At 39.9% G+C, this 23,943-nt stretch overlaps 1 protein-coding gene across 1 annotated transcript in view; it reads right to left on the bottom strand.

The window, feature by feature from the left end:
* cep290 (centrosomal protein 290) overlaps positions 1 to 23,943 on the bottom strand; it is an 87,240-nt gene that overhangs the window by 23,130 nt on the left and 40,167 nt on the right. Inside the window, 11 exon segments of the mRNA XM_034216395.1 lie at positions 664 to 877; positions 6,010 to 6,209; positions 7,676 to 7,783; positions 10,305 to 10,574; positions 10,665 to 10,799; positions 11,012 to 11,119; positions 12,437 to 12,601; positions 14,136 to 14,591; positions 18,397 to 18,508; positions 19,751 to 19,902; positions 22,040 to 22,245. Coding sequence (XP_034072286.1) covers positions 664 to 877; positions 6,010 to 6,209; positions 7,676 to 7,783; positions 10,305 to 10,574; positions 10,665 to 10,799; positions 11,012 to 11,119; positions 12,437 to 12,601; positions 14,136 to 14,591; positions 18,397 to 18,508; positions 19,751 to 19,902; positions 22,040 to 22,245 — 2,126 coding nt within the window.

Raw genomic sequence — 23,943 nt, 5'->3', positions numbered from 1 at the left:
CACTGTAACTTTTATCCATGTATTTTTTCTTTTAATGTTTATTTTATTAGCTTTTCTTTTTAATGACTGATTTTAAATGCCATTTTCTTAATGTCTTTCGTTTTTTGTAAAGCACTTTAAATAGCCTTGTGTTGAAAGGTGCTATATAAATAAACTTGCCTTGCCTTGAACCATTATTTTACAGACCACCTACAGTAGAAGGGAAAAGCACACCAGGCCCCTGAAGTGAGCAGGGTGTTGACTCTTGTCTGAATGACCGATGGACTTACATACACTTCAATACCATAGACATGTCTTCTGGAAATATAATTGGGGTTAGTTATCTTATCAAGGAGGACACTTCGACATGTTTACAGCCGGTGTGGGACTCAACCGGTAATCCCCTGATTTACAGAAGAGCACATTAACCCCCTGAACCTCTAGATTCAATCTGACTGAGCTGAGACCCGCCCTGACACTGCCTTAAATCAAATGGGAGGCGGGTCTTAAGGAAAATGCAAGTGCACATACTCTCAGGTTGAAGATTTCAGGTATTTTTGTTTACCAAGAGGCCAGTTTATATTTACAAAAAGCAACTTTCATGGACATGAACGTGGCCCGCCTCCAACACTGTATCCATATCTCTTTATACATCCATCAAGTGAACTTATGTGATAAAAGAACCTTGAGCTGTTTCTCTCTCTGGGTGAGCTGAGCCTTCAGTCGGTCCACCAGGTTCTTCATGGTGTTGCTGGGGGAGCGCACGTTGGCCTCCTTCTGGGCGGACAGCTCAGTTTGGAGGAAGGTCATCTCCTTCTCCATCTGGGCGATTCTGTTCGTCTGATCCTCACTGTCACCGGTCAGAGCCTTCACCTGGAAGGCATGGTGCTCCTCCAACCTGCAACAAATCATCACTGTTAGTGTGTTTTAAAAAGGGAGCAGATGTTATAAAAGGGCCCTATTATGCTTTTTAGGGGTTGTCCCTTTCCTATAGTGTGTTATGGTAAAACCCCTTAAACCCTAAAAAATCCTTTGTTTTCTCTTTTGTAACATAATGATATCACTATTTAAAACTTGCACTTCTATTGGTTCAAGGCTTTTATTTGTCATACGTACATAGCTACAGTGTAGTTATGCCGATGAAAATCTTAGGTCTCAGGTTTCAGACAGAGGGTGAAAAGTGGTGCTGCAGCACAGGCAGTATGAGAGAAATAAAGAGCTTTTTGAACATTAAAGCATAGAGACATGTAGAGACACTACATACTGATATACACCTGAACATCAGCAGGAGAGGACTCTTTAAAGTAGAGACACTACATACTGATATACACCTGAACATCAGCAGGAGAGGACTCTTTAAAGTAGAGACACTACATACTGATATACACCTGAACATCAGCAGGAGAGGACTCTTTAAAGTAGAGACACTACATACTGATATACACCTGAACATCAGCAGGAGACGACTCTTTAAAGTAGAGACACTACATACTGATATACACCTGAACATCAGCAGGAGAGGACTCTTTAAAGTAGAGACACTACATACTGATATACACCTGAACATCAGCAGGAGAGGACTCTTTAAAGTAGAGACACTACATACTGATATACACCTGAACATCAGCAGGAGAGGACTCTTTAAAGTAGAGACACTACATACTGATATACACCTGAACATCAGCAGGAGAGGACTCTTTAAAGTAGAGACACTACATACTGATATACACATGAACATCAGCAGGAGAGGACTCTTTAAAGTAGAGACACTACATACTGATATACACCTGAACATCAGCAGGAGAGGACTCTTTAAAGTAGAGACACTACATACTGAGATACACCTGAACATCAGCAGGAGAGGACTCTTTAAAGTAGAGACACTACATACTGAGATACACCTGAACATCAGCAGGAGAGGACTCTTTAAAGTAGAGACACTACATACTGATATACACCTGAACATCAGCAGGAGAGGACTCTTTAAAGTAGAGACACTACATACTGAGATACACCTGAACATCAGCAGGAGAGGACTCTTTAAAGTAGAGACACTACATACTGAGATACACCTGAACATCAGCAGGAGAGGACTCTTTAAAGTAGAGACACTACATACTGATATACACCTGAACATCAGCAGGAGAGGACTCTTTAAAGTAGAGACACTACATACTGATATACACCTGAACATCTGCAGGAGAGGACTCTTTCAAGTAGAGACACTACATACTGATATACACCTGAACATCAGCAGGAGAGGACTCTTTAAAGTAGAGACACTACATACTGATATACACATGAACATCAGCAGGAGAGGACTCTTTAAAGTAGAGACACTACATACTGATATACGCCTGAACATCAGCAGGATAGGACTCTTTAAAGTAGAGACACTACATACTGATATACACCTGAACATCAGCAGGAGAGGACTCTTTAAAGTAGAGACACTACATACTGATATACACCTGAACATCAGCAGGAGAGGACTCTTTAAAGTAGAGACACTACATACTGATATACACATGAACATCAGCAGGAGAGGACTCTTTAAAGTAGAGACACTACATACTGATATACACCTGAACATCAGCAGGAGAGGACTCTTTAAAGTAGAGACACTACATACTGAGATACACCTGAACATCAGCAGGAGAGGACTCTTTAAAGTAGAGACACTACATACTGAGATACACCTGAACATCAGCAGGAGAGGACTCTTTAAAGTAGAGACACTACATACTGATATACACCTGAACATCAGCAGGAGAGGACTCTTTAAAGTAGAGACACTACATACTGATATACACCTGAACATCAGCAGGAGAGGACTCTTTAAAGTAGAGACACTACATACTGATATACACATGAACATCAGCAGGAGAGGACTCTTTAAAGTAGAGACACTACATACTGATATACACCTGAACATCAGCAGGACAGGACTCTTTAAAGTAGAGACACTACATACTGATATACACCTGAACATCAGCAGGAGAGGACTCTTTAAAGTAGAGACACTACATACTGATATACACCTGAACATCAGCAGGAGAGGACTCTTTAAAGTAGAGACACTACATACTGATATACACCTGAACATCAGCAGGAGAGGACTCTTTAAAGTAGAGACACTACATACTGATATACATCTGAACATCAGCAGGAGAGGACTCTTTAAAGTAGAGACACTACATACTGATATACACCTGAACATCAGCAGGAGAGGACTCTTTAAAGTAGAGACACTACATACTGATATACACCTGAACATCAGCAGGAGAGGACTCTTTAAAGTAGAGACACTACATACTGATATACACCTGAACATCAGCAGGAGAGGACTCTTTAAAGTAGAGACACTACATACTGATATACACCTGAACATCAGCATAACATGTCTTCTTTAACTATTATTATAACAGTTTTTTAGGACTACTTTTATCTACGTCAAGTCCAAGTCATTACCACTGACTCTAACCAGCTCGGGGGGCATTTTCTACTGACCATGTGTCTGTCGTGTTCTGTAGCTAATGTGCTATCAAGGGGGTATAGTCATGATTAAAGACATGAAATCAAACGCCCTGTAGTTTGGAGAAAACTGACAGGAATAACAAAACGGCAGTTAAGCTATTTCATCATTGTCAGAGTCTGGTAGCTTTGAAGAGATCTTAGATAAATGTTTTTAGTTCCTTGTTTTGGACGGGCTGTCTGACAACAAGGAAGTGTGGTGAAAGCACTCTTTATCTAATAACTGACATTTATGCGTGACTCTTCGGCCCCGTTCCCATGCTCCTGAACTGGGACTCCTGTCTGGTCGCGTGCTGACAATCCTCAGAATCTCTTCAAGGGGAACATACCTAACCAACATTGTTTCTATGTTTGCCTGCAGTAAGCATCGACAAAATTACATTTCTGTTAAATTCGGTAAATAAAGTTCCAGTTTAACAGAAGTGAGAACATCTTAAGCTTTTATACTGGGACAACTCCCCCTGTGAAACTGAATATGTAAGCGCTGTACGGTTACAGTAAAATCAAATGTAATGTTTTGCATTTGATTGGGCCTAGAATGCAGTTGTATATTTTTTTCCGCGCTTTGGCAGCCAGTTTTAAACTCAAGGATGCTGAAATGATTCAGAGGTCAAGTGTTTGTGTGTGTGTAGGCATAAACTTTGCATGAATTATATATTAATAAGACCTTCTGACATGCTACATAGCTTAACTTGATGCAATTTTACAATATACTCACGTTCAACGTTTATTGGGAGTTGCGAAATGCTGAGTGACGTTGTCCTTTGAGAGGTAGTTCTTAGTAAAGTATTAAATAGTGCTGCATTATATTAAATATCAAAACATTTTTTGCTCACTCCCATTCATGTCATTCGGAGTGTCCTCGGCCGGCCCCAATGACCTGCGCCTAAAAGCATCTTTTCATTGACTTCAGTGATTTGGCTGATTTAACTAACCTATTAACCTTTTCAACTGCCCATTAAATCACTTTAATGTTGTTAAAATCATGTTATTCCAAACGGTCTGAAAGTGACAGCTTGTTCCCTCTCTTCATTGAAGTGTTGTGGTGCAGAAACCTGTATGATTCATTTAGAAAGCGAACAAGGAAATGTGTTGTTGCATACAGATAGGAAACCTTTAAATGGTGGTATTTGAAGTTATTCAAGGGCATTTGTTGAGAAAGGGGGTTCAGTAAATATTTCAGGCTTTAAACGGTACTTTTAGTAGACTCTGAACTGCTGAACTGACAGGGACTAGTTGTTTCTCTACTATTGGGCCTTTGTATATTAGATGTAATCCTGGATGAGACACACATTAGCAAAGTGCCTACTGGTACATTCCTGTTAAGGCATTTCAACCTTTCAACGTTACTATGTAATTAGCCATCTATTAAACTGGGGTTTAATGAAATGAGACTAAAATAAAAGGAGTCTCTGTCCGTCTGGGTTATGCGGCTGTATCACTGAGGATCCAGGGAAGGGTCAAGACCTGACATATTCTTATCAGCAGTCTGGTATTATTCTCGGCTGGATTTGTGATTTAAGATAAACCACCGTAAAAATGACGCTCTTTAAACTGAATAAGGCAGTGAGGGGAGTTTAAGAGTTTGTAGGGGTATCAAATGTGGTTTTGTACAAAAAACTGCAAATTCATGATCAGGGTATATGCAGGAATCCTGAAGTCAAATGTAATTCCTTTTAAGACCTTTTAAGACCCTTTCCATACATTTTAAGACCTCATCGGCACTTGGAGTTCTAACCGGTTACCTTGGCGACACACTTTACCTCACATTGACTATATGCAGTATTGATTGTCCTTCCTCCTTATCTTCCAACCATTTGGACGCAGACTTGCATTTCCCCATAACGATGTTGTTTAACAACCGGCGTAAACGGGCCTTCGCTCGCTATCAAGCAGTGAGCGTGCGATGTCCTGTTCAGATGACGTCAAACCCAACGGGATGCCATCAATAAACTACACAGAATCACACTACACACCTACGCCATGATTACATTCAGGCAGACTGTAGAACACAACCTCTTTGGACCATTTATATACTTATTGAAAACAAGCTACAAAATGTAATACCTTGGAAAATGCCGTTTAATACTTTTTAATAGCCTTAATTCTCGCTAAATTGATTTATCAACTTTTAATACTTTTTAAGACCCCGCGGTCACCCTGATGATGAATATGTTCGGCAAATAACATGCAGGGAGCACTGACTGTGTAGCAGACTGTGAGTTTAATTACAGAACGGTTAGCGTGTCTTATTTTAGGTGTTGGTCCGGGACTGGATACTTTTTGGAGATAATTGCTGGTAGTATGTTGATTCTGGGTCAGAGCTTTATTGGTTTTGACTAACTGAACCTGTACAGGACTCTACTGCTGATAATAATTGCATTTATCATTAATTGAATCACTAATCAAACTACTTGAAAAAAGGGTTATAATTCTGTTTGAATATAATCCCCACAGCTGACCAAAAGAAAACGTTTTTAATAAAGGGATAATCACTTTGACGTTTCCTCTGCGTGTTTCTTAGCCAGTGTTTCCATGGCGCTCCTCTGTCTCTCCAGCTCAGCGTTGCTCAGCCTCAGCTTCTCTGTGACGGAGAAAAGCGAGACGTCCTGCTCCGACACCGTCTGCTCCAGCTCAGCCAGGCGCTCCAGGTGCTTGTTGGTCGGCACCCTGATGCTGGGCTTCTTCATCAACTCCTGGACAAAAAGATGGAGGATACATTATTAAAAACACTGCTTCATGTGTGCTTTTATTGATGTCTTTATGTCTTAATGTGTGCATATGTATAAATTATTGTGATTGTGTATATATAGGTATATACATATTTTTATACATATTTCTATATATATATTTGTATTTTTTGTATTTGGGATTGTGGGAAACGGTATTTCGATCTCTCTGTCTGTGCACACAAACTGGGTGTTTGACAATGAAGTTGACTTTGACTTTTTGACTTTGACAAACTAATCAGAACATCACATTTCAAAAAGTGGTAAAAGACTCTTTGAGGAACATCTCAATCACTCAGGATTTATCCCATAAAACACTGGAAATGAGGTGTAACATGTTGTTTATAACACACCATACATATAAATACACCAAGGGACTTAAAGGTGCAAAGTAAAACAAATATTTTTCCAGAACTTAAGTTTATAACTTGAAAACTATCAACAGAATGTGAAGAGGTGACATTTTTGTGAGTTGTTTGTTTATTTATTTGTTTATTCCACACATGGCAGTTATTTTAAAACAAAACATGTACACTTTACAAAACATGTACACTTAAGCTGGAGCCACACGGAGACGAAAACGAACCGAATTCGATATCAAAAAAGTCTTCCGTCCACACGAGACAGCTCGGCCCGCTGGAGACGCTGTAGTACATATGCCGGGCCTGTAAGTGGTGCTGTTCTTCCGCCACAAAATACACCAAAAGCAGCGAAGAAGACCCCCGAGCATGGTTGCCCTTCTGTACTCTCCGCAGTGGATTTAGCAACATGTAGTTCTCCATGTCCACTTGTTGCTGATGGTTGTGGTAGAGGAGCTGTAGATGTTACACTAACATCTGTAGCATGGTCAGTAGCTACTGACCATGCTACAGCAGTGAGCAGCAGAGGTGGGGAGAGGCGGGACTATTGTGTCATCGTTATCAGGAAATGATCGTATATAGGGCGTACACACAGAGCCGTTTGACCCCCCAGAGCTTTGCGTCCGCAGATCTACCCAACTTGGGACCCGTTATCGTTTCTGCGTTCCCCTGTCGGCCTCGTGTGGCCGAACCGTCTATAAGATAGAGAACTGTAGCGGATACGACCCGTTTCGTCTCCGTGTGGCTGCAGCCTTATACTGCTTGTTTTTTTGTTTCGTTTTTTTATATTGCATGGTGGAAAGGACAGTTACGTTAAAGATGTCTACAGTAGGCATTGTGTTGCTGAGATATTCACTATATTTATGATAACTAACTACAGTATGAATGGATGTATAAAGAGAAAGGGATAACGCGCAAGAGGGATGGTTTCTCAAGAAGTGAAGACTCCTTTAAGTCTAATCATTTCTGATGTTAAGGACTGTACCTGCACCATCTGTTGTGGCTGTAACTAAAAAACTGACCTGAAAAGAAAAAGGTTCTAAACTTAAAGGTTAGACATGGATAAGTGCGTACCATTGCAGTCTGTTTGAAGCGGTCGAGAGAGGTGTCCGTTTGCAAGTCCAACTTCTCATGCAACATCTTCATCTCCTCCTGATGTCTCTTTATCATCTCCTCCTGGTCCTGTGATTGAAAAGGTGAAGTTAAAAGAAACCCTTTGAATATAAAAGGATCATTTTTATTCTTAAATCTAAACCAGGTTTCTAAAGACAAGAGCCAATAATAAAAAGTGGCCAGTAGATAAGGGGCGGAATATTTATGTGGAAATAGCTGCTAAAAAAAACTTAGATTTCAGTCATTTGAGATCAAAGACATTTATAAACAAATTGCAACAGAAAAATCACTTGGAAAACACCTGCCGATTCACTTTTTCAGTTCCTATGAAACCGGTTTCAGGCAATCCTGGTGTTGGCAGTCATTTAATTTTTACTCACCATCTTAGAGAAACATCAAAAGATACTACCCGTCTGTTTTAATGACACAGACATTATTTTACATGCCAGGAATTCTGCACATGCCAAACCAAACCATTACATTGATCGACTACAGGTGGTACAGAGCTCATCGGCCAGGTGTCTAACCAGAGACAAGACAATTTATCACATGACTTATGTTTTTACCTTACACTGGCTTCCAGGAAGTTTAAGTATACATTTCAATCATTACTTTTAGGTTCACATGGCCTGCTTTCATTTCATTTCATTTCAAACCTTTATTTATCCAGGTGTATCCCATTGAGATCATTGATCTCTTTTTCAAGGGAGACCTGCTCAAGTAGGTTCCACATGAAACAGAACAACAAAAAGGACATCATACAGCATCATTACAGGGATTACAATTTACAATAACTTTTACTCTGGCGTGTGTAAATCACAAGTCAAACCAGATATTTAACCACTCCTTTAACCCTTACGTTGTGTTCGGGTCTCCCGTGACCCGTTTCAAGTTAAAATTATATAATAACTACGCTCTAGTTTTTTTTATGGAGGCTTCATGATATCCTCCACAGCAGCTATATCAACACTACAATTTTAGGCAAGTCCGAAGGTCTTTAAAAAAAAAGTGTATCATTTGGTGTTGGGGTCTGGGGAGACCCAGCAGAATTGTTTTGGGTGACTCGGGGTCAAATTTGGCCCAATCAAGATTCATCTTTGACTTCAGACGCCCCTCCCCCGCCCCCTTCATCCACTGGAACAATAATTGTTCGCAACATGCACCTGGTCTCCCCTCCCTCCGTCCCCCTCCCCCCACGGGAACTCCACCTTTCTCAAAGAATATGTACACTAACACTTGAACCTGAACTCACACATGCACGTGTGCAATATGTGGTGTAATGTGTTTGGGGCCATAACATTACATTACAACAGGATTGTACGGTTATGAATGCATTATAAGTTAGTTATGATGTAGTTCAAACTCATTTTTTTGAGTGTTTTGGACTGAGATAAATCATGGGTCAAAATGTACCCGCGATCACCATGAAGGGTAACAGCTTTCGAACACAACACAAGACATGTCACTTGTTTGACGTTTTTATCCAAAGCGACTTCCATACTCAATACTGTGGGCAATCCCCACAGGAGCAGTTTGGGGTGAAGTGTCTCAGGGACACAACGACATGCTGACTGCAGAGGGGTTAGAATCCCCTGATCCCAACACCAACGCACTAACGCACTAACCCACTGCGCCACACGCCTCCTAAACACAAGGGTTTACATCTATATGCTATTATCACTAAGTCTACCCCAATACAACTTGGATTAAACAATATCATATGTTCATTTAAAAAAATGGTGAGAAAGACGTGCAATGGGAAATTCAAAAGGAAGGAGGATGATTATATATATATTGATTGTCAAAGGAATGGATCATATCGTTTAAATAATTGATGTCTATCGTTATCGTTACACCCCTACTATGCGCCAGTCGGTTCTTTGAGATCCTCAGGCAGCCATCTTCTGATACAGAGACACAACTGAAACTTAACGGGCATTTTCAGTCAGGGCCCCAAGGCTCTGGAACAATCTGACTCATAAAATCAGGGCTGAGTAAATGATCGTCTTTAATCAGAGAACCTTTTCTTAATTTACTTGAGTTTTAATTACTTTCTAAAAGTAAAACACTTCAACAAATATATTTTCTCAATCTCACTTTTTTCGACACTATATTTGTTAATATACATACAACATGTTTTGATCTTTTCCCTTTAAAGCCTGACGATTTACGACCTACAGTTTTCTTTGCTATCTCTCTCAAGCTCACAACATTTTAAAAGCGTATGAAATCATGGCAACCATTTTTAAACGTACGTGGAAAGTTTGAACGGATTCATAATTTTGTATTTATTTTTGAAAACTGAATTAGAACACAGAGTTACTATAGTAACTAACATTTATCTCAACCTATTTATGTTTCTTTTTGTTGTTTTAAAAAAAATGTTTTGCTGTGATTTCCACCATATGTCTGTCTATCATTTTAAATGTTTTTGTACTATTAATCTAGTTTTATTCTGTGGGGGGGTTAAACATTTGTGACAACCTGCACACCTGTTTGTTTTGTCTTTGACACTGTATGTGTTGTTTAAGAAAAATGAAAATAAAGTTGAAGAAAAATGAATAAAAGCATATGAAACATATCACTGTACCTGTCTGGCTTGAGTTAACTGCTTCTGGTACTTCTTCAGCACGTCTTCCTTCTTGTCGATCCGCCCCTGGAGGTCTTTGATGGTCTGGTGGGCCAGCTTCAGGGTGCGCTGACCCTCCGGCTGACCCTCCTCGTGCTTCTTCAGGTCAGCTAGCAGCCGCTCTCTGTTGGCAGCGGCCGGGAGGCGAAGACGCAGCTCGTTGATCACTCGATCTCTGGAAACAATGTTCTGTTCTGCCTTCCACAGAGCGGCTTCTTTCTCCTTCAACTTCTGCATAAAAGGAGTAATAATTCAGACGATACGCTCTGCATTTTATTTATGAGGAATAGTGATTGTACAAATAGGGACTGAGTAGAATACCTCATCCAGAGTTTTGCAGGTGGCCTGTGTTTCCAAAATGGTGCGGACATGCTCTCTGACTTTACCCAACGCAAACTCCAGCTGATGAGCGAGAGGAAGACTCTGGTCTGGAAGGGATCCTGTACCATACTCATACTGAAAACAAAGAAATATAGTTATTCTCCAAAGCAACACAGTCTTATTCTAAATAATCATGCTTTGTTTGCTCTTACTTTAGATTACTTTATTGTCATTAGATAATGCAAGCAGAGTGTAACGAAATTAAGAGGGTCTAACCAGAGTGCAAACAGTCAGTTATATACACATCTATCAGCAGTCTGAATGATTCCCTCTGTAAATAAGTTTACCTTTTCCGAACTGCTCAGTATTTCGCTCTGGTGTTTCTCGTACTGCTCCAGTTGGCGCTCCAGCTCCACCTCTCGCTGATCATGAGCCAGCTGGTGTTCCTCCTGAAGCTAGACATGGCCAATAGAGACGTATTCTGGATTACCTTGACATTTTCTTGAATACTACAATGCTACTGACACCCTGCTCAACTTAAAAGCACCTTAGGAAGCGAGGCAGTTGGAAATGTGAGGACTTAATATCTCGATTTCTCTCCACCCTTTGTTATTGAGGTAAATGAGTCACACCACAATAATGTTTTATCAGCCAAATGACCAAGATTTTATTTGCAGGGCTCGACATTATAAATGGCCCGCTGACCCGGAAGCACTATTTAGACACCCCGGGCCAGCATAACGTACTTTCCACTAAAAATATTGCTTTAAAAAAAATGGTCCTGTGGTATTGGTATTTTGACAAGCAATTTTGTTAAATTGTTTCAGTTACAACATAGCGTTTCGTGAGGCGGTTGTCGTTGTTGGGTGAAAAGCAAACAGCTGTTTGCTGCAACTACACGAGCACTACAGACTTTCTCGCCACCTAACCATTCGCCAAAATGTTTTTAATACCGGTGGTAACCGGCCAACGCTGGACAAAAAACAATCTTCAAATAAAAGAATGTCACCGGAGGAGTTAAAGGAGAGTGACGGGGAGCATGAGAAGAAGAGGGAGAGAACGTTTCAGCCAGCTTGATCGATGGAGTTGGCTTCAATACGATGCCAATATAAACACGGTCTTTTGTCGGCTCTGTACATCAATGCCGGCCTATGCTGACAAGTAAGTGAAGAGTAGAAAATATAAAGGTATATTCGCTATAGGGAAATGTCCCAGCAGTTTAGGATAATGAAGGTTCTAATCTAATCTATTAAATAGCCATTACATTTCTAACTCCTAATGACAGGAAGGCAGAAAGCGCATTATACAAATAATAATAGCAGACATTTTTTAATAATGACCACAATATATATATTTTAATCAACCAAATATGAACAATTGAGGAAAATGAGGAAGAACTGATGATTACAATGTTGTAGTACAAGTAGTAATGTTTGTGCATAAATTACTATTGCAACAAATGTGTTAATTTTCTTCATTATTAGTTGATTTTTTTGGACGAATGCTCTTGGGTCAATGGTGGGGCCAGCGATAATACAATTCCACTGGCCTTCTACCCCTGATTTGTATTTACTATTTTATCAGTGTTATTGTGTTGCTCTGTGGGAGGAGCCTGTGACCTAAGATTTTCATTGTCATAACTACACTGTAGCTATGTACACATGACAATAAAAGCCTTGAATCCTTGAAGCTTGAAGACATTTTTAGATTTGTGTGTGCATATTGGTGAGTTTTTAAGCATGAATACAGTGTAGCAGAGATTTTTGTCTCACCCTGTGTTGCTGAACAACGTCCTCCTCCAGCGAGCGGATGTTTCGCTCCTGCTCCTCCACCAGCGTCTTCAGGTACCTGATCTCCTCCTTCTGCACCGCCAGCTCCCTGCCTTTCCTCAGCTCCTGCAGACGGGCATCCTCCATCTTTTTGTGCCACTCAGTGACCTGTTGGAAGTGATACTGATGTAAACTTGAAGGTTACATTGTTTGTTTTTTTACTTACGTATATTTACAGAGACCGTTGCAAAAACTAAGCAACTCATAAAAATCAGATCAAACAAAATTCACAAGAAAACAATCGTCACTAAACGTCAGTAAAGGTGGATTGAAACTATATTTTAATGTATTAAGTGTAAGTGTTACTACAGACAGAGTGCGTAGGGGTCGATTTGGAACAGGGCCAATGCCTAAGAAAAGGGGGATAGGTGTAATTCTGGACTACTGTCTTCATTTTTCAAACTGTTTTGTGATTTCGTCACAGCTTGTTTTTGGTTCAGCATTGTTTATGACACTGATACTGACATGTCTGTTCCTGCCTGCACTTACACTATCAGTAACGTCTGAATCAGAACATCTCCTTGTCTCCTTGGCCACCAGCAAAATATTATCTATTGACTGCTTAATTTAAAGAACACTTTATATACTAAAGTATTACGTTTTGAAATGGGACATAATTAGCTCTAAAGAAGAGTGGATTAAAGGAACAATAAATATGCTTGCCCAGTCGTGTTTTTGGTGGTTTTTGGTTGTCAACCTATTTATGTTTGTGAAATGTTGAAGTGATCCTACTGATTGTATCTTCATTGCTTCTGTTTTTGTTGAGATGGGAATGTCATCTCCTATATGTTATTGTTATGTCCATGTTTGTGTCTTTAGCATGTACAAAATAAAAATAAATAAAAAGTGTTACGTTTTAAAGGGGACCTATCATGCAAAATGCACTTTTTAATGTCTTCTCTCCATCAACATGTGTCCCCGGTGTGTCGGGGAACTCACGCAGCATCAGGAAACAAAACCCTCTCTCTTTTCCTCCGTACCCAAATCTCTAAAAACGGGGAACAACGGAGCTGATCCAGAATTTGCGTCCGATATGACGTAATATCTGAAATGTGGACCCACGGCCCAATCAGAAACGTTGCTATCAGAAACAATCCCCGACTGTTTTGGACGTAATATGGTCGATGTTTACCTTAGCATGGCTAACACTCAGAGCTAACCTGTACTGGAGAGCATGTGTGTGAAGAAGCAGGAAGTAAAAAGGAACTCACTTTGTGGTATAACCGGCAAGAGAGAAAGCCTTTGAGCTCCAAACTGTTTCAGAGACAATCCTTGATAATCCATGATATGGCGTTTCATCACGGCAGCATTTAGTCTAGACGGTAGCTGCCGGGTCCCGCATGAGCTCAGACCCCTCCTTTTTTATTCATCAATTTCTTTTTTTTGTAAAGCTTTATCCCCAAATCAGCACTTTTGAGTGAAATAGAGGGATATGAGGCATGGCTAGAATGGGTGATCTGTTTGGTATTTTGAGCAAAACACTTCATAGACATGTTTTTTATATATTTGTATATATCTGAGACCCATGCTATTGCCTAAAAATAGCATGATAGGAGACCTTTAAGCCTTACGTAGACACGCATCACATGCATTAAAGAAGCATCTTGCTCTCTTGTTGGAGTGGGAGATCAACAACACTGACCTTCTGGGCTCCTTTCACGTCCTTCAGTGTAGCGATGAGCTCCTCCAGGCCCCTGAGTCTAAGCTCCAGTTCCTCCGCCCTGCCCTCTGCCCTCTTCCTCTCCTCCTCCGCCTTCCTCTTCTCCTCCTGGGCTGTTGCTCTGTCCTCCTGAAGGCTAAACATAACCACTGAGAACTTCTCCTGCTGGGGGAGAGGTATGGCTCCGGCGAACTGCCTGCGTAGCGACTGGATGGTCTGACGGAGGTGTTTGGAGCGGTTTCTTCCCTCCTGTCGAGCGAGGAACAGAGAGCGCTCGCTGGCGTCCAGTCGCTGATCGGCGCGCAGTTTGTGAACCTCCAGCTGTTGGACGCGAGATGTGGCGGCATCCAGTTTGGACGAAGCAGCCGACTCGCTGAGCTGCAGAGCCACGATGTGCTGGTGCAGCTTCGCTATCAGGGCCTTCTCATCTGACTGAGACTGAGGGGGAGAGAGGACACTGTAAAAACACGCTTGATTGTTGTGCTTTAATTTATGTCTTAATGTGTGTAAATGTGTCGAATAAAATATACATATTTTAATACATTTATTACATATATATTTGTATTTTTGTATTCGAGATTGTGGGAAACGGCATTTTGATCTCTCTGTCTCTACACACAAACTGAAAGATTGACAATAAAGTTGACTTTGAAAACAGTTTCACCTGTCTCCCTGATTTAAGCATGGGTCTAAATTACAACCCATGTTGTCTATGTTTTCGTTCATAAATGTCAATATAGTTTTGCATTGTCCAACAGAGCTATAATATTAGTGTTTTTACATTTGATTTTGCTTTACTTTCATTTTTGTACACAGAGCATCAGAGCTTAAATATTTGAATAAAAACGAATAAAAAAAGTCACAATATAGTTTGCAATTTCTAAAATGCAGAAAGATCCGATACATTCAACAAAAAAGAAGAAAATTAAGGTTAAATGTATTGTTTAGCCGCCGACTCAGGTAGCCCAGCTGTCTTGGTGCTGTTAGACCTGACAGCTGGCTTTGACACTGTGGACCATAGTATCCTGTTGTCACGGCTTGAACAGTCCGCAGGCATCACAGGCTCTGCCCTTGCATGGTTCAGGTCTTACCTGACAGACCGTAGCTTTTTAGTGCAGCTAGGTGCCTTTTCCTCTGCCAAAGCCCCTCTTACCTGTGGGGTCCCCCAAGGCTCAATTCTGGGCCCCATCCTCTTTTTACTGTACATACTGCCCCTAGGTTCAATTCTTACGAAACACAATATTCCCTTCCACTGCTACGCGGACGATGTACAGATCTATCTGCCTCTCAAAGCAAATGTCAACTCACTACAGCAGTTGATGGACTGCTTAACAGATAAAATCCTGGCTGAGCAAAAACTTCCTCACCCTCAATGAGAGCAAGACCGAGGTAATCTTCTTTGGACCCCAACCTCCAGCCTCTCCGGTTGATATTCTGGGCTCCCTAAGTAAAAACATCCTCCCCTCTGTCATGAACCTTGGAGTGACCTTCAATAGCACTTTTAAATTCGACAAGCAGGTCAGCACCGTAGTAAAATCCTGCTTTTTTTAAATAAGACTATTGGCCAAAACCAAGTCGTATTTATCTTTTAAAGACCTGGAAAGGATTATTAACGCCTTTGTGACCTCAAGACTGGACTATTGTAACGCTCTGTATGTGGGTATGGACCAGGCATCAATGAAACGCCTGCAGCTAGTCCAAAACGCAGCTGCACGTCTCCTGACTGGCCACATCACCCCAATACTGGCTTCCAGTCCGGTTCAGAATTGATTTTAAAATCCTTTTATTTATTTTTAAAGCACTAAATGGGTTGGCTCCGGCCTATATAGCTGAACTCCTCCAGCGCTACACCCCAGGCAGAGCCTTAAGATCTGCTGACCAGCTGCTGCTGGTAGTGCCTAAGACTAGGCTCAAAACCCGAGGGCACCGAGCCTTCGCAGCAGCTGGCCCCAGGCTCTGGAACACTCTTCCCCTCCATGTGAGGTCGGCCCAGACTCTAGGGGCTTTTAAATCCACACTGAAGACACACTACTTCTCTCTGGCCTTCTAGTTAGAGTGGGGTCACGACTCCTGACTGTTCCATGTGTTGCTTTATCTGTTGTGATTTATTGTCTTTTATTGTGATGTAATTGTTTAAATTACATGTACAGCACTTTGGCTCGACCAAAATCGTTTTTAAATGTGCTCTACAAATAACATTTGATTTGATTGTTTACAGAAAATGGGAATTATAATACGAAAGTAATCATTCTTTTCAATATCATAATTTATATTTTATTATTCTTAAAAAAATCAAGTTACCTCTTTATCTTATCCTATATAGCAATTGGAATATCCATTACAAATTAAAAATGTTACTATAACTTTTTTTCCCCTGTATTTTATTAAACAAACGCCTAAACATTTTACTGAATCTGTTTGAAATAACAAAACATGACTAACATAAACTCACCTGTTAACTAATAACTGTGAAGAAAGTAAAGTTAACAACCTGATTTGGTGAGTTATCACTCTGCACAGTACCTCAAATCCAAATCCCCTTCACTTTAATTGTGAATCAGACAGTTTAACAGAGTTTATGAGACTAATAAAAGCTCCGAACATAATGAGCAACATTACGATCTAATGTACTGATCAGGAAGAGTTTATGATTAACGATACCATAGAACACCAAAATACCTGGTAGTCCTGTATAATACCTGGTAGTCCTGTATAATACCTGGTAGTCCTGTATAATACCTGGTAGTCCTGTATAATACCTGGTAGTCCTCTTTAATACCTGGTAGTCCTCTTTAATACCTGGTAGTCCTCTTTAATACCTGGTAGTCCTGTATAATACCTGGTAGTCCTCTATAATACCTGGTAGTCCTGTATAATACCTGGTAGTCCTCTTTAATACCTGGTAGTCCTCTTTAATACCTGGTAGTCCTGTATAATACCTGGTAGTCCTCTTTAATACCTGGTAGTCCTCTTTAATACCTGGTAGTCCTGTTTAATACCTGGTAGTCCTCTTTAATACCTGGTAGTCCTGTATAATACCTGATAGTCCTCTTTAATACCTGGTAGTCCTCTTTAATACCTGGTAGTCCTGTATAATACCTGGTAGTCCTCTATAATAGCTGGTAGTCCTATATAATACCTGGTAGTCCTCTTTAATACCTGGTAGTCCTCTATAATACCTGGTAGTCCTGTATAATACCTGGTAGTCCTGTATAATACCTGGTAGTCCTGTATAATACCTGGTAGTCCTGTGTAATACCTGGTAGTCCTGTATAATACCTGGTAGTCCTGTATAATACCTGGTAGTCCTCTTTAATACCTGGTAGTCCTCTATAATACCTGGTAGTCCTCTATAATAGCTGGTAGTCCTGTATAATACCTGGTAGTCTTGTATAATACCTGGTAGTCCTGTATAATACCTGGTAGTCCTGTATAATACCTGGTAGTCCTGTATAATACCTGGTAGTCCTGTATAATACCTGGTAGTCCTCTATAATACCTGGTAGTCCTGTGTAATACCTGGTAGTCCTGTATAATACCTGGTAGTCCTCTTTAATACCTGGTAGTCCTCTATAATACCTGGTAGTCCTCTATAATACCTGGTAGTCCTTCCTATATAATACCTGGTAGTCCTGTATAATACCTGGTAGTCCTCTATAATAGCTGGTAGTCCTGTATAATACCTGGTAGTCCTGTATAATACCTGGTAGTCCTGTATACTATATGGTAGTACTCTATAATACCTGGTAGTCCTGTATAATACCTGGTAGTCCTGTATAATACCTGGTAGTCCTCTATAATACCTGGTAGTCCTGTATACTATCTGGTAGTCCTCTATAATACCTGGTAGTCCTGTATAATACCTGGTAGTCCTCTTTAAAACCTGGTAGTCCTCTATAATACCTGGTAGTCCTCTATAATAGCTGGTAGTCCTGTATAATACCTGGTAGTCTTGTATAATACCTGGTAGTCCTGTATAATACCTGGTAGTCCTGTATAATACCTGGTAGTCCTGTATAATACCTGGTAGTCCTGTATAATACCTGGTAGTCCTCTATAATACCTGGTAGTCCTGTATAATACCTGGTAGTCCTGTATAATACCTGGTAGTCCTCTATAATACCTGGTAGTCCTCTATAATAGCTGGTAGTCCTGTATAATACCTGGTAGTCCTCTATAATAGCTGGTAGTCCTGTATAATACCTGATAGTCCTGTATAATTCCTGGTAGTCCTGTATAATACCTGGTAGTCCTGTATCTGTCTCCTCAAAGCTTCCACTTCCTTCTCTCTGCTCTGCTGTCGGGCCTGAAGAGCAGAGACCTGCATCACAGCCACATCGGACACCTCCTGCAGCCTGGGCAAAAGAAGAGAGAAAAAGAACAGGACATAAACAGGGGTGCACATAACTTTTTTGCCCTGGTTCTCAAAGGAGCACCTGGAGATGTTGATTGGTGCGCATCCTTAAAATGAAATAAACCGGACCTTTAGAGGAACGCATAAAGCAGACCCTTCACGCGATAGCGAGGGGTAGAGCGAGGGATCGCAGATGCTGTCGTGCACGCGGACGGATTAAAACAATTAAACCTAAATAGCTCGCGAATTATACTTTGGCGGCCGTTAATATACCTGGGTGGCCCACCTAAGTAAAGTCTATGTGTGGGAAACCCTGCTATCTTACCAGTTCTTATGCAACTCGCAAATATCTCTCTCTCTCTCTTCTCTCTTTTCTCTCTCTCTTCTCTTTTTTCTCTCTCTCACTCTCAATGTTGGTGCGCAAATGCACCTTTTTTCAAATGATCCGGTGCTCTTTTTTGGCGGGCCTGCGCACCAGTTATGTGCAGCCCTGGACATAAACATTACAATGACAGTGGTGGAAGAGGCGCTCAGATGTTATACTTACTGTACAAAAGTATGGGCATCAAAATATACTTGAGTAACCCAAAGTAAAAGTACTCGTTATTCGTAATGGCCAATTTCAGAATCATATATATATTGATTTACTGGATTAAGATTATGTTGAAAGCTGTTAAAGTGGAACTGTTTGAGTGACTTTGTATTTTGGTGCTGGATATTTTACTCTTTGATTTTATGTCAATGTTTGATTATTAGATTATTTATATTTGATGTTAGCTAACTAAAGCAGCAAGGTAAATATGGTGGAGAAAAAAGTAAATATTGGTTTCCAAAATGTGATGGAATAGCATTAAAGTACCTAAAAAAAGCAACATCATTGAGTAAATGTACTTCATTTAATTTGATGCTAGAATGAGTCTAAATTGTGGACATTATAAGCAATAGCGGGACCAAATTATAAAACAAAAGCAAAGAAAAGCTCATGCAGAACAGAGAAGTGCTTGATTACACAGCTTTGACCTTAAGAAACACATTTGTATTCATATAATTTATTCCCAAAGCCATTAAAGGACAGTGAGTGCAATCTCTAACATGTGTAATATCTTATTTCCAGGTATAGAAATAGTAAAAGGCGTCCCATAGCTTTCAGCAAGAATCATTTTTAATGTCTTGTCTTTGACTCCAAATTAGTGTGAACATATAAAGTATTAAGATATATGAAGCTATGAACTGACAGACGTACTTAGAAACCTCGATGCGGAGCTCCGCCTCGTTCTTCTCCAGCTCTCCAACCCGGGCTCTGTCAGCGTCGCTCGCAGCTTGACTGACGCTGTCGGCCAGCTCGTCTCTCAGCTCGCGCTCCACCCTCTGCGCCTCCACATTCATCTTGGTCAACTGAAGAGAAACAGAGGCAACGTTACGTGATAAGATCTTTTTTATAACGTGATAATGTTGGGGGAAAAGGACCTTAACGGGCAGAGATGGCAAAAGTACACACATCCTTTACTCAAGTAGAAGTACAGATACTCGTGTTTAAACAGACTGGGGTAAAAGTAGAAGTACTGACTAAACTGCTTAAGTAAAAGTAAAGAAGTATGGGCTTCGAAATGTACTTAAGAAGCCTCTTCACTCAGGTGTTTTTCCACAGGCCCTGAAAACTGCAGTCATTAAACCGCTCTTAAAAAAGCATAATCTAGACGCTTCAGTAATGAACAATTACAGGCCCATATCAAACCTACCATTTCTAGGTAAAATCATTGAAAAAGTAGTTTTTCAACAGTTGAGTAATTTCTCGCATTTAAATAACTGTTTCGATGTGTTCCAGTCAGGCTTTCGTCCAAACCACAGCACTGAGACTGCTCTTGTAAAGGTCTTCAATGACATCCACTTAAACACAGACAGTGGCAGAACTTCAGTGTTAGTATTATTAGATCTCAGTGCTGCGTTTGACACTGTTGACCACAGCATATTACTAGACCGACTGGAGAACTGGGTGGGACTTTCGGAAACAGTTCTAAATTGGTTTGAATCCTACTTAAAGGACAGAAACAACTTTGTTTCTATAGGTAAATACACATCTGAGTTGACAAATATGACATGTGGGGTTCCTCAAGGCTCCATCTTGGGGCCTCTTCTCTTTAACATCTACATGCTACCACTGGCTCAGATAATGAAAAACAACAAAATAAGTTACCATAGCTATGCAGATGACACACAAATTTACGTAACCATTTCACCAGGAGACTATGCTCCAATTCAAACACTGAGTAAGTGCATTGAACAAATCAATGACTGGATGTGTCAGAACTTTCTCCAATTAAACAAAGATAAAACTGAGGTAATGGTTTTTGGAGCCAAGTCAGAACATATAAAAGTTAGCGCTGAGCTTCAGTGTGCAATGTTCAAAACAACAGATAAAGCCAGAAATCTAGGTGTAGTCATGGACTCTGACCTGAGTTTCAACAGTCACATTAAAACAGTTACTAAATCAGCCTACTATCACCTAAAGAATATATCTAGGATTAAAAGACTAATGTCACAGCAGGATTTGGAAAAACTGGTCCATGCTTTTATCTTCAGTAGACTCGACTACTGCAATGGTGTCTTCACAGGTCTCACTAAAAAATCTATTAGAAAGCTGCAGCTGATTCAGAACGCTGCTGCTCGAGTCCTCACTAACACTAAGAAAGTGGATCACATCACTCCTGTTCTGAAGTCTTTACACTGGCTTCCTGTGTGTCAAAGAATAGATTTCAAAATACTGCTGCTGGTTTATAAAGCACTGAATGGTTTAGGCCCAAAATACATTTCTGACCTCTCAGGTCTTCAGGGACGGGTCAGCTTTCTGTCCCCAGAGTCAGAACTAAACATGGAGAAGTTCAGTTATTATGCTCCAAATCTCTGGAACAAACTCCCAGAAACCTGAAGGTCCACTGCAACTCTGACTACTTTTAAATCCAGGCTGAAGACTTTTCTTTTTGTCGCTGCTTTTAATTGAAACTTCTGTGTGAACTATTCATATCTTAAACTGCACTGTAACTTTTTATTCATGTATTTTTTATTCATGTATTTTTTCTTTTAATGTTTCTTTTATTATCTTTTCTTTTTAATTACCATTTTTAAATGCCTTTGTCTGAATGTCTTTCATTTTTGTAAAGCACCTTGAATTGCCTTGTGTTGAAAGGTGCTATATAAATAAACTTGCCTTGCCTTAAGTAAAAAGTACCCATAACTAGCAGCTGTTTTAAAGAGTGCCTGACCTCCCTTTATATTAACAGAACAATAATGTCATTGTTAGCTAATGAATGTTTCCATGCTGAACAACGGCAACATGACAACGTTTTCATTGGTCCCTCTTCTTTAGAGAAGACCAGGAAATGATGGATACACGGATCGTGTTCAAATCAATAGGCACGCAATGACTCCACTACTTCCCATCTCTGTTAACTGGTGAGAATCTGGCTCAGATTGTGTTCGATTGCCGTTTCTGGGGTTATGAACATGCTACATGTCGTTTTCTTTGGCCACATACCTCTGCAAACTTGGACTCCAGTTCTGAATTGCGTTCCTCCACTTGCTTCAGGGACTTTCTCATGTGTTCGTACATTTTGTGTGCGTGCTCGGCTCTCTGCCTCTCGTTCAGCTCCTTCATCTCCAGAGTGGTGATGCGCCGGGCGGCTGACACCATCTCTTTGTTGGCAAACGCCTTGTCAGCCTTATCCATGCTCGTTTCACCTCCTGGCATTAGGGTGAAAACTCAATTAAGGGTGATAATCTGATTTAAGGTTGGAATCCACAAACTCCCAAACCCTAACCCTACAAACTAGATTAACTCTCTGGTATTAAGTTTAGCATAAAACGATAATATATGGATTTCACACACATTTCCTCTCTCTTTGGGACTATTTTTTGCCAGATGTCCTGGTTTGAACTAGGTTGAACCCGGGTTAAAACAAATCTATGGCCATACAAATTATTATATTGGGATCCACAAACAAGATTAACTCTCAGGTTAAATCATGGTTTTAAGTATTGTATAAAAAGATATATTATTGATATGGATTTCACACACATTTCCTCTCTCTTTGGGACTATTTTTGCCAGATGTCCTGGTTTGAACTAGGTTAAACCCTTGAACTAGGTTAAACCCAGGTTAAAACAAATCTATGACCATAACTATTCTTATATTGGTATTGACAAACAAGATTAACTCTCAGGTTATATCATCGGTTAAGGTTTTGTATAAAAGCGATACAATTTGGATTTAACTGAAATGGTTTCATACTAAATTCCTCTCTGTTTGGGAATATATTTTTGCCAGTCCTGGTTTGAACTAGGTTAAGCCCAGGTTAAAATGAATAAATGGCCATACCAATTATTATATTAGTATCCATAAACAAGATAAACTGTCAGGTTAAATCATCGGTTAAGATTTTGCATAAAAGCGATAACATTTGGATTTAACTGAAATGGTTTCATACTAATTTCCTCTCTCTTTTGGGTCTATTTTATTGCCAGCCCAGATGTCCAAATATATGGCCATACCAACTCTAAGCAGATCATTTTTCCAAATGTAGGTCTTTTGATTGTAGTTTTGGCCAACATTTATACTAATCAGTGACAATAATCTCATAAAAATGTTGTTTATTGAGACAGGCATGTGTCGACACTGCTAGCCATAGATTACATCATATGAAGCAATCAGAATAAGGGTAGCAGGTAAAGTGTGATAATCATCTACTTTATGATAGTATCGTGAAGACTTCCCACAATGCAGAGACGTAAACAACTGCACCTTAGCTCGAGGCTTTAGTTAAATTGAGTTATTATAATAAATATCGTTCCTTAAACCGTGTCCTTTCCACGTTCCATGACAGAACAAAAGAAAAAATCACATTAGGTCAGATCTAAAAAAAGGTCATATACTATAAGGCCGTAATCCTTTTTCGTATAACATTTTAATTTTTACGTTCTTAAACTTAACTTGAGTATTTTCCATTTTAAGCTACTTTCTACTTCATCTACACTACAATAACACCCTAACTACTTACTTAATATAATGATTTATGATGTATTATTTTGGATTAAGATACCCAGCAGTGAACAAAGCTAACCCTGCTGTTAATTTAAAAGGGTGAACACTAATTATAATCCTGTGAATTTATACACATTATTCAGAAACATTTACTTTTTCAGTGTTGATACCTAAATGTATTTTCAGGCCTATAATATAATATAATAATATTTAAATAATAATATATAAAATAAGAATGACTTTTAGTTGTTACAGAGTAATTGTACACTTTTTTGTAATTGGCCACATGTTCTAAAAGTGATATTTTTCTCAGAGTTCTGACTTTAATCTCAATTTCACTTTTGGTCAGATCTTTAAAAAATGTCACATGGCCGTAATCCTCTTCCATTAAAGGCAGGGTA

The sequence above is a fragment of the Gymnodraco acuticeps genome, unplaced genomic scaffold, assembly GCF_902827175.1.
Source record: "Gymnodraco acuticeps unplaced genomic scaffold, fGymAcu1.1, whole genome shotgun sequence".
Classification (NCBI taxonomy): domain Eukaryota; kingdom Metazoa; phylum Chordata; class Actinopteri; order Perciformes; family Bathydraconidae; genus Gymnodraco; species Gymnodraco acuticeps.
This window is presented reverse-complemented; position numbering and strand designations above follow the sequence as displayed.